The sequence below is a fragment of the Olea europaea genome, chromosome 3, assembly GCF_002742605.1.
Source record: "Olea europaea var. sylvestris chromosome 3, O_europaea_v1, whole genome shotgun sequence".
Taxonomy (NCBI): Eukaryota; Viridiplantae; Streptophyta; class Magnoliopsida; order Lamiales; family Oleaceae; genus Olea; species Olea europaea.
The window spans coordinates 12061289-12079312 of NC_036239.1; the positions used below are offsets into that span (position 1 = coordinate 12061289).

Here is an 18024-nt window from a genome sequence, read left to right on the forward strand (position 1 = left end):
CTCAAATTCATGCAAATGCACATATCAAACACATTGAAATGTAGCAGATAATCATGCAACAAAATTTAGACAATCACACACATGCAGAAAGGATCACACACAGATGCATATGCAGTGACTAGGTTTACACTCAATAAACCTCACTGGGGTCATAACTCGACCCCTCAACCAAATTCGTCTCACCTCTCATCTTTCCCTTCAGCTTATCTTTCTTCTTGGGATAGTCCTTAATAAAGTGTCCAGACTTACCACAACTGTAACACCTTTTACCACTAGACTTGTCTCGTCCCTTGCCCTTCTTCTTACTACTCTCATCACTCAAGTCACTACTCGAATCACTACCGTCTTGAGTTCTACCCAAATTCATTTGCTTAAACTTCATCCTACTTCTCATCATATGTAACTCGCCACTCCTCTTATCCTCTTTTTCAACCTTAATCTCCATCTCCTTACTCCTAAGTGAGTCTATGACAATCTCGGATGTCAAGGTATCCCTACCATACTTAATTGCATTCTTAACTTCTCTATATGAATCAGGCATGAAATTAAGCAAGATAATAGCTTTATACGTTTCAGATACCTCTTTATCACAGTTAACGATGTCTTGAACTAATTTGTTAAAGACATCCAGATTATCATCAAGATCCTTTGAATGATCCATTTTAAAGCTGAAAAATCGTCCAAGCAAGTACAATTTATTAGGAGTTGACTTAAGCAAATATAAGTCCTCCAACTTTTCCCAAAGTTGTTTTGTAGAATCCAATTTTCCTACTTTTCTTAAAACAGTATCAGATAGGTGTAAAATAATTGAAGTGTATGCAAGTTCATCATACTCTTCTTTTTGTACTTCTGTTAAATTTGCAGGAAATTTGCCATCTATGGCCTTTGAAACTTTTTGTTGGACCAAAATACCCTTCATCTTTTGTTGCCAAATTGAAAAATCCCTTTTCCCATTAAAAATTCCAACTTCAAAGCGTGAAAACATTTTTAAAAAACTAGAACAACCAAAAGCACAGATAGGTCACACAAAGTTATCCTACGGCCGCAATATACACCGTTCTAGATTCTCAGGGTTTCGTAAGATTCACGATCTTAGATGAAGGGAATGTTCGAACGGGTCAAGTCCAGGTATTCTAACAGGAAAATCAATGCAACACGAAGGTATGTAAATAAAAGTTCGAATTTCCACGCAACAAGTCTCACACAGTGACTATATGACAGGTAAAGCACAAAATCAACTACCAACTTGCAATCAAAACTCAACACTTCAAAAACAGAGCAAATAATTCCTAAATTTTCTAGCACAAGCAATGGTTGCCAAGCAATGACAACCCCCAATCCTAACGATCACCCCACACGATGATCTGCTAATGCTGAAATTTAAAACTAAGTTAAGCCAATATATCATAGCGGACTATCTGAGTCCGTAAATTATGAGAGTTACGAATTTATCACTTTAGGACCACCACTATTCGTCCTAAAGTCTCTGGAAACTGCATCAACCAAAAAATCACGATCGAGTCCCGAACGCCCGAAGAACAATGCTGTCTAGATTCTTCTGCGTACCCTGAAACAGAAAACTTTCAACACAAAAAATGTCCGAAATAATATAAGGAACAAACTGCCTGAAGAGACCGTCGCCAGAAAACGTTTCACGCGCCCGCACACGCCGTATCTTCCCTCTGCGTGTGGTCCTCACGCACCACCACATGCGCCGCCGTCGTCCAACACGTGCCGGCCTGCAGGGTTCCCCTCCTCCTGCACGTCACGCCAGTGGTCTCCGTTTTCCCAAACTCCTTCTGGATTGATCAGAAAATGCGAAAAACAGAGACTGATTTAAACAGTTTTTGGACAGCTTCTTCGATCTGATTTCTGCTGCGTTTCTGCCAATTTTCTGGACGATTTCTGGTAGATTTCACGAGCCAAAACCTTCACCTTGAAGCTCTGATACCAATTGTTGCGGAAGCTCTCTCAAAAGGATCTTCAAACGGTGGTTTTCCAGGCTAAGTCCAACGTACCTTTCTCTACCAACAACCAATCCAAACGGCTCCAAACCACAACCAATTGATTCATTTTGGTTGCTATTCAATCTTACCCACGTAGGACAAGATAGGATGATGATTTATGGCCATAAAGGCTAGGAGAAGACACCACAAAGATACACTATGAAAGAACCACCAATTACACACGTTATACAAGCGTTCTTGACACTTCTGGACACCTTTTTCTCACACAAAAGGGGAGCAGCCGGGATTCTCTTGTTTCTTCTCTCAAAATCACACAATCATCATATCAAAGAGGCTAGGGTTATATTCATATATATACTCTAGGGTTGGGCTTTAAGTTGGGCCATTAAAAGGGTAAACGGGACAAGATTCAAGCCATCCATAAGGAATACAATTGGCCCGGGTGTAGCTCATGGACTTGGTTGTTGGACTTATTTCATTCATCGACCTATGCTAATGAAATAATATTAACCTACGTTAACATCATAGCCCAAGATTTATTGGGTATCAAAAACCCAACAGTTGGTTAGGGATAAAGCCAAAATGTTCAAAATATCTTAAACTTAGTCATAAATATCTAAAGAACAAAAAGATTCTATCCTTTATCTTCTGCATTCTTCTATTGACAAATTAATTCACATACTTTCAAAGAAAATTCCTTCTTTTAGACAAAACAATCGGACGAATCCCTAACTACCTCTACCCTCCAACTAGTATCTATTCATTAACACCCCTTCCGTTTTAGAATGATTTGTTTTAAAATCAGCCGTCCTGTTATAACTATATGATGTATGTATCAATATGAAATATTTCATTATTATTTTATTACAATGTGCAACCAAAGTACTACATTTTGGTGGGTTATTCCACTTAGAAAATGATTTAAATTTGATTCATTGCCAGACAAATAGAATAACATAATTCTTCATATGGGTCATGAGTATAATACACACATGCAACGTCACTCCAATATTGCACATGTCATGGTTGATCTCATCCTCTTATTATAATGTGTCCATCCATTATAAATACGCAATGAAAAGTGCATATTTCTATCCGACGTTAAAAGTATTAGTATCATTATCTTAAACATTGGGTTGATATTATAATAGATCCATCCATTATAAACACCCCCAATGAAACTTCTATCCAACGTTAAAAATGTTATTATCAATATCTTAAAAATTGAGTCGATGATAGACTCAAAAAAAGATGGGTCGGGAGTATGATACACCTACACAATTACTCCAATATTGCACATGTCATGGTTGACCACATCCTCTTATCATAATGGGTCCATCCATTTGTAAGTACCCCAATGAAAAGTGCATATATCTATCCAGTGTTAAAAATGTTAATATCAATATCTTAAAAATCGAGTAGATGATAGACTTAAATTAGATAATTGCTATTTATATCAATATCCAGTATAAATATATTAAAAACAAAAATATTAAGGCGAACTAATTCGTCCTTAAATTGTTTTAAACCATTTTTATTTTTTCCTATTCTTTTTAGGTTATACCTAACCCATTTCAGAACTGATCGACAATTTTATTAGTTGATTGGTCCAATTTTCGTGAAATTGGTTAATATTTGATAAGATAATGAATGACTATGACATCTCATTATTTAATAAGCACAAAAAATCATGAGGCCCTGAAAAAATTTCTTAAGTTGTAATTAAAGACGTCATGAAAGCTTGAAAATGATATTTAGCTAAAACAGAAATGAAAAACAGATGATAAGTATAACATTAATTAAAAGTCCTATCATATATTCATATGAATGGATTTATTAGAATGGGGATATTCTTTCATTTTATATTACTCAATCATCTATCATGGTTTTCTGATCTATAAATTAGATTAACCATACTTTGAGGAAAAAATCTATAATGTTTTTCGAATATAAATATTTTTTTTATATGGCATTTAGTTTCGTCGTCCAAAGTAAACAATTTCTCTAGAAATTCTTTGAAAATCGATCACGTTATAAAAGAATCTTTAAAACGATATAGTGAAAAATATATAGATCATACAAAAATGCTTACTAAGGAAGTTATTTGATATAACAAAATACGTGTTACAAAAGGAAAAAAATCTATTTACAATAATGGACTTTAAAACAAAGATAATACAACAATATTAATTAGCAATATTAATTACCGAATGAGGTACTTAGGAAATAATTTAAAGGCATCAAAAAATATGAAAGATTCTACACCAATTATAGAATAGGGATGGCAAAAGTATCCGTCAAATCCAATACTCGCAAGACCCCGCCCCAAGCGGAACGGGAATTATAGGGCTGAACAAAACTCCCGAATTGAACCGACCGAACAGAACCCGAACCGAACAGAACCGAACGCGACGGTTCTTCTCAAGTTAAATACCCGAACTGACATTTGAATCAAGAACCGACAAATATGGTTCGGTTCTAGGTCAAGACCCGAAGAATTGAATAAGAACCAAATCTCCGTAATTTTTTTAATTAATTTATTTTAAATAAATAAAATTATTTTATTTTTTTTTTTGAATAAATTTGTTAACTAGTTAATTTAGTTCAAATCATAAAATATGATTTTCCTATTTCTAATTTTCAGTTCAAAATCAACTTAATCAAATTGACCTCAATTTTATCCAAATCTGTTATTATACTGTAGTGTCGTTTCTACCGGAGAAAACCGAATTAAAACTTTACAACATCTCTCTTAATTATTTTGAGCTCGCTATTTTTCTCTTTTTGTGATTTTAATAATCAAATTTATGAAAAATTCGGCAAAGAGAGACGTGAAACACATAAGATTGAACTACGTTATTTTGTAAGAGCTAATATTGAACATATCATTAATTATATTAATGTAACTTTCTATAAATTAAAAAATTTAATTTACAGAACCGAACCCGAACGATTCCGTAATTAAATTTGGACCCGACGGTTCTACCCCCAAAAATTTCGGATCGATTCGATTCTCATTAGAATCGAACAGAATCGGACCATATCGAGCCCTAGGGGATTATTCGCTTAATCGCTTAGGGTACGAGGAGAGGGATTTTGCCCCGAGGCAAGTACGGGGGCCCTGCCCCCTTAATTTTATTTATTATTTATTTTGTTAAAAATTCAACACTTTAAATAAAAAATATACTCCACAAAATTTCATTAATTCTAATAGAAGATAGCAATTAAGATTATTTACAAAATATGATAAACAATGAAAACCTTAGTTTACCAAATATATTCGAATAATTTAACTTTTAAAAATAAATAATTTAATTAAAAAATTTAATAACTATATTATTATCTCACTTGAATAAATGGGGGAATAAAATGAATTATCAAAAAGTAGAAAAAATTAAATTAGTACGTAAGCCGGGCAACCACCCCGTCTTGCCTGAAATGGTCAACGGTGTGAGTATAGGGAAGGAAAATGATCAACGGGGCAGGGGACGGGGCAAATCGAACTCGTCATGTTGCCATCCCTATTATAGAATCAATATACTAAAGAAATAATTTGGAAAATAATGGATAATATTTTGCGTCCAATAGTAAACAAAGAACTTCATCAAATAGGAATAGGAAGGTGCATTTTGTCCAAAAAGTATTTAATTTGCAAAATTTAATTTTAGCAATCATTATAAGGCATTCTAAGGTATGATGACAGCATTATTTTTTAACTACACACACATGTAAGTAGGTAGGTAGGTAGGTGTATTTATACACACACACATACATATATGTATGTATGTATATATATGTATGTATTCTCAACAGAAATGAAACCAAATACAATGGAGAAGCTTCTCCTTTTCATTACTTTCTTTTCATCGTATTTTACTGCACTGAGCTTCGGAAAAAATCAAATCGAAGCTCTTTCCCATCTTTATGAGGCCAAGCTAAGGAGCAATTCGACCATCGACAAAAGTCATTTCATTGCAAGTCATAATTTTCTTGGCACAGAAGTCAATCCTCAGAATGAGATGAAAGAAAGGGATAGGATTGAGAAATTGCCAGGACAGCCACCCGTTCGATTCAAACAGTACGGTGGATATGTTACAGTGAATCAAAAGGCTGGCAGAGCATTTTATTATTATTTTGCAGAGGCTCAGCACTCTAAAGAATCTCTGCCTCTTCTTCTTTGGCTCAATGGAGGTATGGACTTTGTAGTTTTTCTTCTTTTTTTTTTTTTAGCCGATTTCGTGTCAATTATTTGGTGGTTTCTCTCTCACAAAACATGCGCACACACAAATACATATATCACATGAACACATTATATTAAAAACACCGTTTCTCTAAGATCTTGAAACGGGAATTAGATATTGTACACAGTATGAACAGAAGTTTATTTATTTATTTATTTTGCTTCTTTAATATTGTTCCTTATAAACCTGTCTAATTACAAAGTATTTAAAGTTTTTTTTTTCCATTTTTTATGTATTAAAGAAATTGATTGAGTTAAATTATTAGTGCTATTCCAAATTTTAGGGAGTTATCAGTTAATTCTTTGTTAAAAAGTTGTTTCGCATGGATATATATTGTTTTTCTTTATATTTTTTTTTTTTATTTTAAGTAATAAGCAAGATAAGAACAAAGACTTGACTCATTTTCCTAGGCATTAATTAAGCACATGACTCATTTTTTCTAGGCATTAATTAAGCACATGACTAACTTTCTACAAGTAAGCCATAGATTCCCTTCTTTTTTTTCTTTTTTCTTTTTTTTTTCAAATTTTTTTTTCCCTTTCTTCATTTGAAATACATATTTTTTAATAAAATAATATTACATACAAATCCAACATTAATCTTTATTTTTTAACTACATATTCTTCATCAATATATTATTTCAATTCTCACCCAAAAAAGGGTTGAAACTTGACCTAAGTAAATTCTTTTGATTATTCCATGTATTTTCTTTTGTAAAAAGTTAAAATTTTCAAAAGTTTTCACATTATTTACAAAATAAATAAATTTTTTATTTTCAACTTTAACCAATAAAAATATTACTATATTAGAAAATTTTAGTCAAAGTTTATACTAATTTCAATGTACTAATAATTTCCTGAAATCCACTTCTATTCTTCTTAGTGTTGTTTCTTTATAAATAATTTATGAATTTGTCAATGGATGATTAAATTACTTTCCTTCTATAATTTTCTTATGATGGGAATATTATTAAATAGCACTTACTCATTATCAATTTTTGATTTGATTATTTTGTTTAACAGGCCCTGGTTGTTCTTCTCTTGCCTATGGAGCAATGCAAGAGCTAGGACCATTCCGTGTTAAAAGCGACGGCAAAACCTTGTTCAAAAATAAATATGCATGGAACTATGGTGTCTCGACTTAACGACATTTTTCCATCAAAACTTAATAGAATCAATTTGTAATTATCTAACTATTTCCTTTTTAATTTCTCAGCAGCAAATTTGTTATTTTTGGAGTCTCCTGCCGGGGTTGGGTTCTCATATTCAAACACGACGTCAGATTATGAGAAGAGTGGAGATCGAATAACAGCCAATGATAATTATATTTTCTTACTGAATTGGCTAGAGAGATTTCCCGAGTACAAAAACAGGGATTTTTACATTTCTGGAGAGAGCTATGCTGGTCATTACGTGCCTCAATTGGCTCATACCATTCTTTACAATAACAAGAAGGTCAACAAGAACGTTATTAATCTCAAAGGAATAATTGTAAGTCTCTCTCTCTCTCATTAGAATATTTTAGCCCTTGATGAATGATTGATTTCGTTCTTGCTTGGACATGGAAAAATGATTTAAGCTTTGTAGTATTAGAACAAGTCTGTAGACAACTCATTTCATCAGTAAGACCTTAACGTTTGAATTATTCTAGTGGCCCCTCTCCTCACATGCTCGAAATAAAGGCATGTTCAAGGATTTCTTAGCAATTTGACAATAGCGTCCAAATCATGTTGAATCTTCTTGGTTTGGTACAGAAAGGACACCTTATGTGCAAAATTTTCTTCGACCATTTTCTGCCTTAAAATAAAATAAATTTGTCTGATGTTAACTCTATAATGTAAATGTATAAATTATTAAAAAAGAAATAAATTTATTTACTTAATCTAAATCCTTATTTTTGAGTCAATATTTTTTTCCACTAAATCTTAATATGTGCCTAATTTTTCATACTGAGTAACTACAAGACTCGAATTCATAATTTTTATATGAATCACTTTATCTAAGAATTCGAAACCATTAAAAATGATACTATTTTGATTATGTTATCTAGGGACTCTAAAGCTCCTTCGCACCTATGATTGTTGCCAGGTCAATTTTGGCTGCTAAATCCAACAAGGCCCCCATCTAAATTTCCACTTTGTGTGGAGCAAAGTCTTTGTTTTGTTATTTTCATTTTCCCATACAAAGAAGTTGTGGGAATCTTTCCAAGTCAAAAAGTTTGGGTTAGTTTTTTTTCACAAAAAAATTCAATACGTACACAAGTTTAATGAATGAGTAATAACGAGACTTAATTATATAAAGTTCAAACTTTTAACGAAGGAACAATTTTTTTTTACATTACTTCATTAGATTTATATTCATATATAAGTTGTCTTTCCATTATTTATTTTATTTTAATTTTTTTATAATGCAGATTGGAAATGCTGTAATCAATGACGAGACAGATAGGAGAGGGATGTATGATTATTTTGCAAGCCATGCATTAATATCCGATGGGACTTGGAATAAAATCCAAAAATACTGCAATTTCACCGCCGATTCCTCTGAAGATTCTGATGAATGCACTGATGCAACTACTGAAGCAAAGAGAAATGTAAATAGTATCGACATCTACAATATCTATGCTCCCTTGTGCTCTAATACCAGTCTTACTGACAAGCCCAAAAAGGCTTCGGTAATTATTACTATTAAATTAATTTCTTATATGCTAGATTGGTCACTAGACAAGATAATTTAATTTTGTCACACGTCACATATGAAAAGAAAAATATTTTGAAATTTATGAAGTATGGTTCGTTATTCATAAATTTGAATGCAGATTGAAAATATGGATCCATGCAGTGAATATTATGTGTATGCTTACATGAATCGGCCTGATGTTCAAGAGGCACTCCATGCCAATGTTACCAAATTAGATCATGATTGGGAACCATGCAGGTAGCTATTATTCACTCTGATTTCATCAGTTTTGCTCGAATCTATCTTTTATTTTGATAAAATTAAAGATTTTCTAGGTTTTAACATGTACTAAATAACAGATTTCTAGTAACATTACTTGAGTAAATCATATGTACATCCCAAATTGTTGTCACTTGTTCATGATTTATAATAACTGCATTTGATATTGGATAATTCAATTTTGATTCTTCTGGTTATAATATTTTCACACACTATAGCTGAAGTTATCTCATCTGATTAAAATGCAGTGATGTCATAAAGGATTGGGGAGATAGTCCATCGACAATTCTTCCTCTACTAAGAGAGTTCATGGCTAATAGACTTCGAGTGTGGATATTTAGGTAATTTCATCCCCTAACTCGTGGTCTTCATCTTCTACTGACTGTGAAAATTAAATTTTCTGCCATTTTAGAATTTCATACCATAAAATAAAGAAAATTAGAATCAATCTCCAACTTTCACCATAGCTGTATGATGAGTCCCTAATGATGGATACTGTAAAAAACTCCGTTAAATTGTCACATGGTTCTAGCATGTCCAACTTTAGGAAGTTAGATTTTGCTTTTCGATTTGGATTGGTGCCTAAAAAATTGGAGTTAGACATGTTTATATAAGGGCAACTTGATAATTTTAACTAGGATTTGGATGGTTTCTGTATTTTAGGATTGTGTTTGTGACTATAAAAGTATATTGAAGACCAATTAGTTCATTTCAAAGGTTGGTGGACAATTTTCTATTGGGAATATGGTTTCGCGAACCAACAACACATGTTTTGTGTGTATGGAAGACATGTTTCAATTGATTAGATCTTTATTGATATCTAATGCAGTGGTGATACGGATGGAAGAGTACCAGTAACTTCAACGAAGTATTCCATTAATAAGATGAAACTTGAAGAAACAACTATGTGGCGTCCTTGGTTCCTAAGTGGAGAGGTAAGTAAATTAACACTTAACATCAATTCAACCCAACAAATATGATCTTCTACTAGTCATAACAATAAAATGAAACAAATAAAAAAAATTATTCATAAAAATTTCTTAAGAATATGAATTTGATTTTCAGGTTGGTGGGTATACACAAGTTTATAAAGGAAACATAACATTTGCCACAATTCGAGGGGCAGGGCATCAAGTCCCCAGTTACCAACCTGCTAGAGCTCTTTCGCTGATTAAGCACTTCCTTGGTGGAACTGACCTCAATTCTTCTAGACAATAATGAAATCCATGATTGTTCAATGCAATATGTAATGAAAACTTTGGCTCCATCTGTTCAATTCTTTCAACCAAAATAATGAAATCCATGATTGTTCAACGAAATATGTAGTGAAAACTTTGGCTCCATCTGTTTAATTCTTTCAACCAAAATAATGTCCTATGCGGTAAATATTTAATGTTGCACTAATTAGTTTTGGTTTGATTAACATGATGATTATTACTTTACATGGTACGTTTCCAATGATAGACTTGACACAATTGTGAACGAATTTAACCCCTATTTTGTAGATAAAATCAGATCTTTAGTTGATTTTGATAAACGTTGAAGAAATGTGTAGTTGAGAAGTTGTGGATCCTATAAAATATATAATTAAAATTAAATTACAACCAACATAGGCTTAGTCAAATGAGATATTAGCACAATTATCGTTTGGTTGAAATTAATTTTTCACCTTTATTTTCTTTAGTTATATGCAAATGTATCCAAACTGTATAGCAAAGTCACAGTTAATGTATCAATTTGTTTATTTCGACCATGTTTCTGATTTTACCGATTCAAATAATCAAATAACTTATATAAATTAAAGAAAACACCAAGATTTTTTCGTTTGTTGGCCCGAACGTTCCATTGAAAAGGGTTACTTACCACGTTGAGCATTCAAACTTGAAGGCGGGTAAATCACTTAGAGCTAGCGGTGGCAATGGGCTGAGCCGAGCTGGCTCGGTCCTCAAACACACGAGCTCGGCTCGTAACTTCAGGGGTTCAGCTCGGCCCTTAAACACATGAGCTTGGCTCGTCACTTCAGGGGCGGCTTGGCTCATGAGCTCGTTGATTTTCCCTTTTTTATTAAATAGATAAAAATAAAATATAAACCCTTCTCCTTATTCAAGCTTGGGACAAGCTACGTAAATTTTGAGTAGGCGGAGAACTTGTAAGGTATAAAAATTTTTAAAGAAAATTAAAAGTTACGATTAGAAAATTAGAAAATTTTGATTAATATGATTAAATTAAATATAATTTACTTGATGATATGCAAGTTCGGCATATTTATCCTCTGAACACACCCACATGGACATGGACGAAGTCGTAGAACTAGCGCCTAAACTGTCAAATTACAATTGTATTTGACCGGCTAGAAGAAATTCATGTTTGGCCGCACATGCTTTGTAGTGGCGATTAAGGTGGGTGGTACCAATTCCTTTTTGCCATATCAATCTTTGTTGGCAGTATTTACAAACTGTTTTAGATTCGGTGACTCTATTGACAACTTTTTCGGTTGAAATTAACTTGAAGTGATCCCAACATTTTGCTTTTTTTTCCCCTTTCGCTTTTCCCTCACATCGGGAATGTTTAATTCAGCTTCTTCTTAATGTTCCGCTTCGGGAACGTCTACATCATCCAAATCAATTGGATTATTACTTCCATGAGCACCCAAATCTGGAATATCTTCAGGTATGGGTACGCCATTTAAACTAGAAAATTCATTTCGAAATTGACTTTGTGGCATCACAGGCGATTTGCCTCTTCCCATACCAAACAAGCTTTCAACAAATGAGTGTGGACTCATTTGTTTGTGATGAAATCGAAATGTAGTAACTCGTAAGTATAAATGTAAAATAGTTAAAGTATAAAAGTAGCAAAAATAAATGTAGACTTGAGAGAGAATTATTGTATAAATGTAGAAAAATAAATGTAGATTTGAGAGTTGAGAGAGATTATGTATTTGCTGTGAAGATGAAAATGGGCGGTGATGTATGGGTATTTATAGAAAAAATCTTGGGAAAAAAAGTTTGTGGCCATTTTGGCCACTATTCATAGCTCAGTGACCGTTAGATTAATAACCATTTGTAGTGACCATTGCAAACAGTCATTGAACTATGTACAGTGACAAAAAATGGTCACTTTCTCTATAAAGTTTTTTGTCACTGTAGCTACACGAGCCACGAGCCTCACTCGTTTCTTGCGAGCCCAAGAGGTCGGTTAGTGGATTCGCCAACAAGCGCTTGCCTGTTTGGCGAGTAGAGTCGGTTTGGCTCCCCAAATGGGCGATCGAGCTCCACTCGAGCTCGGACTCGTTATTTTACGAGCCTGAGCGGGCCACTAGCCTGGTTTTGACGAGCAGAGCAATAGAGCCGACGAGCTACTCTGATCAACTGCCATCTTTACCTAGAGCACTATAGCGTAACCTTCCACAGCAAAGGTTTTACAAGATGGCACAACACAGAACACAACACCCCCAAATCGAGACCCCTAAAATCAAGTTGTGAACTGAGAAACCTTCTAACCTCTAAATATTACAGAGTATTCACCAAGAATCACAGGAAACAAATATCTGAAAAACTATTCAAAGAAAAGAAAAAGATGATAGAGATTCCAGATACTTCAGAAATTGTTTCTAGAGAGAAATATGAGAGCTGCTATTATTTCAACTAAACTCATTGTCCTTTAACTTGGTTTCACCCAAACACGTTTTAACAAAAGGAATGGATTAGTCACATTACACTTTCTCAACATGTTCCGCCTTCAAAATCTTCATTTTCTCACTTACCTGCACGGACATCAGCCAGAACCCAAATTCAGTAACGTTAAATAGTCGCTGAAGTTGCCTACTGGCCAGGAGGACCTATTAAAAATATGTTGTTCAAAATCAATAAACATGTGTGTGGAATGGAATGAACAAAATTGGAACATAAAACCAAAAATCGGAGGCCCAAGATGAATGTCATGCGACCGTATAGTAATAGGCCACAACCTGTAACTGGAAAGGCCAGTTTGAAGAACTCCATGCGACCACATGGAGTTATACCATGTGGTCGCCTGGTACAACGAATTAATTGTTGGGTAGTTTTTCGACGATTTTCGGTTGGTTTGTTGGCGGCTTTTCACTTCTATTTGGCACCACTTCATGAAGCTATGTTCCATAGCTATAAATTGGTGGCTTGTAATCATTAGAATAACAAGAAAAACATTTGAAAACATTTTAATCAATATATTCATTCCACAAAGAAGAAATCAAACTTTTCTTCAACCATATTCATATTCCCTTTGTGTTCTTCAAGTTTTGGAGAATTTATACAAATGCTTAACTATTTATTCTCTACAAGGCTTGATTACTCCTACAAACCATTTGCCGTGAAACTCTTTAAGCACCAAAATTATATACGAGAGGAGGCAAATATTGTTTGAAGATAGCAATATAATGTTGTGTTTGAGCCTTCATATTTATTTAGGTTTTTTTCATTATTTTAATCTTCTTGAATTTCCATTTCTCGGTTTCTTCTCCGAACCCTGGTGTGATAATTTCCCAACAATCTCAAACGAAATTTTGCGATGGAAAATGGAACCACTATGGCGTAAATCAAGTTGATGAAATCAAGATCTTGTTTTGGATTGGTTGATGGGACAAATTCTGCCAAAGAAATTTGGAACGCTTGGAAAGAAAGGATTGAATCCGGCTTGCCGCAAAAAGGAGAAACTCTAGATCTCAAGATAAGTGCTATATAATTCATTTAATTTGTTAAATGATAGATGATGGTTATATTGTTGAATGGCCAAATATCCATGCCTGCCTATGTGTGTATTTCCATAATTGACCATGATTCTGTGTGCATAATTTGCGTGGACAAAACGGACCAAAATTTTGCTTACGAATCTGGAATTGGTATATGTCTTGAGAATAAAATGTATACACAGTATTGGCGTAATTCCCCAACAATCATATAGATGAAAGTTTGTTTGCAGTGCATAAAACATTTTGTTAGAAATTGATAGTGTCACGCACTAAATCTCGTATTGATTCCTATTTATATATCTAAATATACTAAAGGAAGATTGTATAATATGCATATAACTATCAATAGCATTTCATTGGAAAAGTCATGCGTATTAAATATGATAGATTCATGTTTCGATCTTACGTGGCTACAATTATTAATAGAAGATGATTTATCTTTGAACATATACACAAGGCATCGAAATGGTGCATTTCCAATATTATATCCATCTATTTGTTTTCTGGTTTATTCTCGCCACCAATGGAGAAAATGCATATAAGACTTGTATAATTTATTTATTTGATAGATAATGGATGGCTGCCAGTGCGTGCCTCACTGCCTTTGATTTTATAACTGTTTGGCCGATGACTTTTGAATGTTTTGTTTATCTATATTCCATTGGCCAATTGGATATTTGCACAAGTCTCTGCATAAATGGAATTAATGCATGTAAGTGTGATACAATTCATTTACACATAGAGACAATTAATTCATTTATGAAAAAGTGGAGGAAGTTGCCCAACCACCGGCTTATTACAATAGGGAGTATGCGAAATGGGTGTGGCATATTAAAATCACTATTAACAGATTCATGAAGATGGGATCACAGTACGTGGTCATACAAATTGGATAAACTTGTTGGTCAAAATGGCCTAGTTGGTATGTGCAAGTGCTTATTTGATCTTGACAAATGTACTTGCACGAAGGAAAATGTGTGTTCCTTCCTTGAGAATATTTGAGTATATTAATCGTACTTGCTTACTTAATGATGCATCATGATATTGCATATGTTGCATAAGGGAAAGTTCTAAAGTATTAGAACTTTATGAAAGAAAGTATGTGAATTTTCATGACCATTTCTTCTACTAGAAAATTAAAAATGGCATGATTAATTTGTTTGATTGATTTTATGTTTTGTTGAACCCACAATAACTTGGATTAATGTTGATAGCCTCATTTAATTCTATGCAATTAAGTGAGATTGCATATGAGTATGACAAAATGTGATTTTGTCCGAATATGAATAAGGTGAATACATATGATATGCTGCTATCTTATGAAGGTCATGAATGTGATAAATTGACAATTGGAAATTGAGAGGCTTAGTCTTATTCATTGATTGAATTTACTTCAATTGTAGAACCAATTGAGTTGATTTATGCTTGAAAAAATATTAATGGTCTATGAGATGACCTTGATCAAATTGTGTGATCAAAACTAAAGATAGTTGGATTGAAAGTCATTGTGACTTAACGACCACTATCTGAATATGCTTAAACTTTCACGAATGTTATCAAAGTAAATTGAACTATGAATGAGTTTAATGAACCCCATGTTCAAGTAAAATCCTATATGTGGGGATTGACATATTGATGAACTCTAGTTCACGTATAATCCCAAATGTAGGGGTTATCATGTTGATAAACTCTAAAATAATCCCAATTGTGGGGGTTAATTTTAATGCTTATGAATTTAGAAGAGAAGTTCAAAAACGTGTGAAGGCAATATTACATAAGAATTCCTAATTAAGGAATTATAGGGGTAACTTAATATAAAAGTTAAAATTCCCTTAACATTTTTATCATAGAAATATATCTATGAAGGAGAAGATGTGGAAAACCCTTATATATAATTATAATGTTGGATACACTAAGTCTAAGGTGGATAAATTAGGTGAAAGCCGTTTATGGCATTTGCAAAATAATTTGAATATTTAAAGAATATTCATGCTATTGAAAATCATTGTATTGAGTCAATGATGAGAAGTGAATACCCACGAATAAAATCCACAAAATTAATTGAATAAGTGTAATGATTTAAATAATAATCTTTCAACTATATTTGAAATCTATAAAGCTTTAAATAAAGCGAGTAAGAAGCATGTGGTTTCGTAAAAGATTTCTTGATGGTGACGAATTGTATCTATCAAATGAATCGATCACTGGCTAGCTATATTTTGATAAGAATACTAAGTCACATATAATGGAAGTCTAAACATATAAGTCTTAGACGTACTTAATTATCAAAGATGGAATAATTTCCATAAAGACGTAGTGGATACTTTAAACCACTAAATAAAATTTTTTTAGTGGTATCTACTTTGAGTAGGATGGGATTGAAACTCTTAAACTATAAAGGTCCACCAATGACGACAACCCTACCTGTCATTACTCAAAAGGTAATCCACGGGTTCAAATGGTACTAACAAGTCATTCGATATGTGGATGGTTACAGCATTATATAAATTCGTGATAATCCTAACCTAATTAAAATAATGCTGGTTGTTACTGAAATGAGGGTTGAGCTTTAAGCTCTTAATGAAGTTTAGTGTTAAAACACAAGTACCTCTAAAAGTAACAAAGATACTGAAAGAACTTCACCTAGACGAACTTCGAGGTGGTGCCGCCTCAATAGAGAGTTGGAGTTTCTCTCTTAAAAGTTTGTTGAAAATGACAAGTGCAAGGCCATATTAGCGCTAAGCGAGTTATGAGAAACTTGAGAACACGTAATACTCGTGTGTGTATTCTTATCGGTATTGTCACATGGAACAATTGGTTCAAAGCTTCATGCTACCTTTGACTTCGACTATACTTTGTTTGAATTACACTATAGTTAGATTCAAATCAAAAGATATATAATCCTTATGCATCAGTATTGTATACTTTGAATATGAGAGTTTATTGAATTTTGAACAAGTGGGGGATTGTTGAAAATATATTGTTAAAAATCAATAAACATGTGTGTGGAATGGAATGAACAAAATTGGAACATAAAACCAAAAATCGAAGGCCCGAGATGAATGCCATGCGACCGCATAGCAATATGGCCATGCGAACCCGAAACTGGAAAGGCCAGTTTGAAGAACTCCATGCGACCACATGGAGTTATACCATGCAGTCGCATGGTACAACAAATTAGCCGTTGGGCAGTTTTTTCGGCGATTTTCGGTTGGTTTGTTAGCGGCTTTTCACTTCTTTTTGGCACCACTTCGTGAAACTATGTTCCATAGCTATAAATCGGTGGCTTGTGATCATTAGAATAATAAGAAAAACACTTGAAAACATTGTGATCAATATATTCATTCCACAAAGAAGAAATCAAAGTTTTCTTCATCCATATTCATATTTCCTTTGTGTTCTTCAAGTTTTGGAGAATTTATACAAGTGCTTAAGTATTAATTCTTTACAAGGCTTGATTACTCCTACAAACCATTTGCCACGAAACCCTTTAAGCACCAAAATTATATACGAGAGGGGGCAAATATCGTTTGAGGACAGTGATATAATGTTGTGTTTGAGCCTTCATATTTATTTAGGTTTTTTCCATTATTTTAATCTTCTTGAATTTTCATTTCTCGGCTTCTTCTCCAAACCTCGGTGTGATAATTTCCCAACAGGACCTTAGTCCTCACGTCTGCTAGATTGAATTGATTTGGAATCTTTTTTTGGTTTGATGATCCTCCGTTCTATTACATCTCGTATATAATGAAAGGTCACATTAATATGTTTTGATCAATAATGAAAGACTGGATTCGTACTCACATATATGGCATTTCAACTGTTAGAGAACAATATAACTTCAGAATTTATAAAACCATGTTTGTTTCATAATCTTTTCAATTATGTACCTTCTCTAATAGCATCAGTCGATGCTATATACTCAGCCTCTGTTGAAGAAAGAGCTACCAACTTTTGCAATTGAGACTTCCAACTAGTAAATGATGCAAGAAGTAAACACATATGTAGAGGAGGAACATCTATATAGTTCACCAGAAAAATTTGAATCCACATCTGTTTAAGATTATACCAACTTTATGGACTATTCCCAAGTTTTCAGACAAGAAGTGACTTTACAGCTTCTAAATGTT

The 18024-nt window shown here is 33.4% G+C and overlaps 1 protein-coding gene across 1 annotated transcript; it reads left to right on the forward strand.

Moving 5' to 3' along the window:
- Positions 1-5771: 5771 nt before the first annotated feature.
- On the forward strand, positions 5772-10508 carry LOC111386326 (serine carboxypeptidase-like 40). The gene is made up of 8 exons (XM_023010790.1): positions 5772-6158; positions 7231-7338; positions 7424-7698; positions 8621-8881; positions 9026-9144; positions 9414-9506; positions 9995-10100; positions 10231-10508. The coding sequence occupies exons 1-8, from the start codon at positions 5783-5785 to the stop codon at positions 10381-10383; spliced, it is 1491 nt and encodes a 496-aa protein (XP_022866558.1). The 5' UTR covers positions 5772-5782; the 3' UTR covers positions 10384-10508.
- Positions 10509-18024: the final 7516 nt, after the last annotated feature.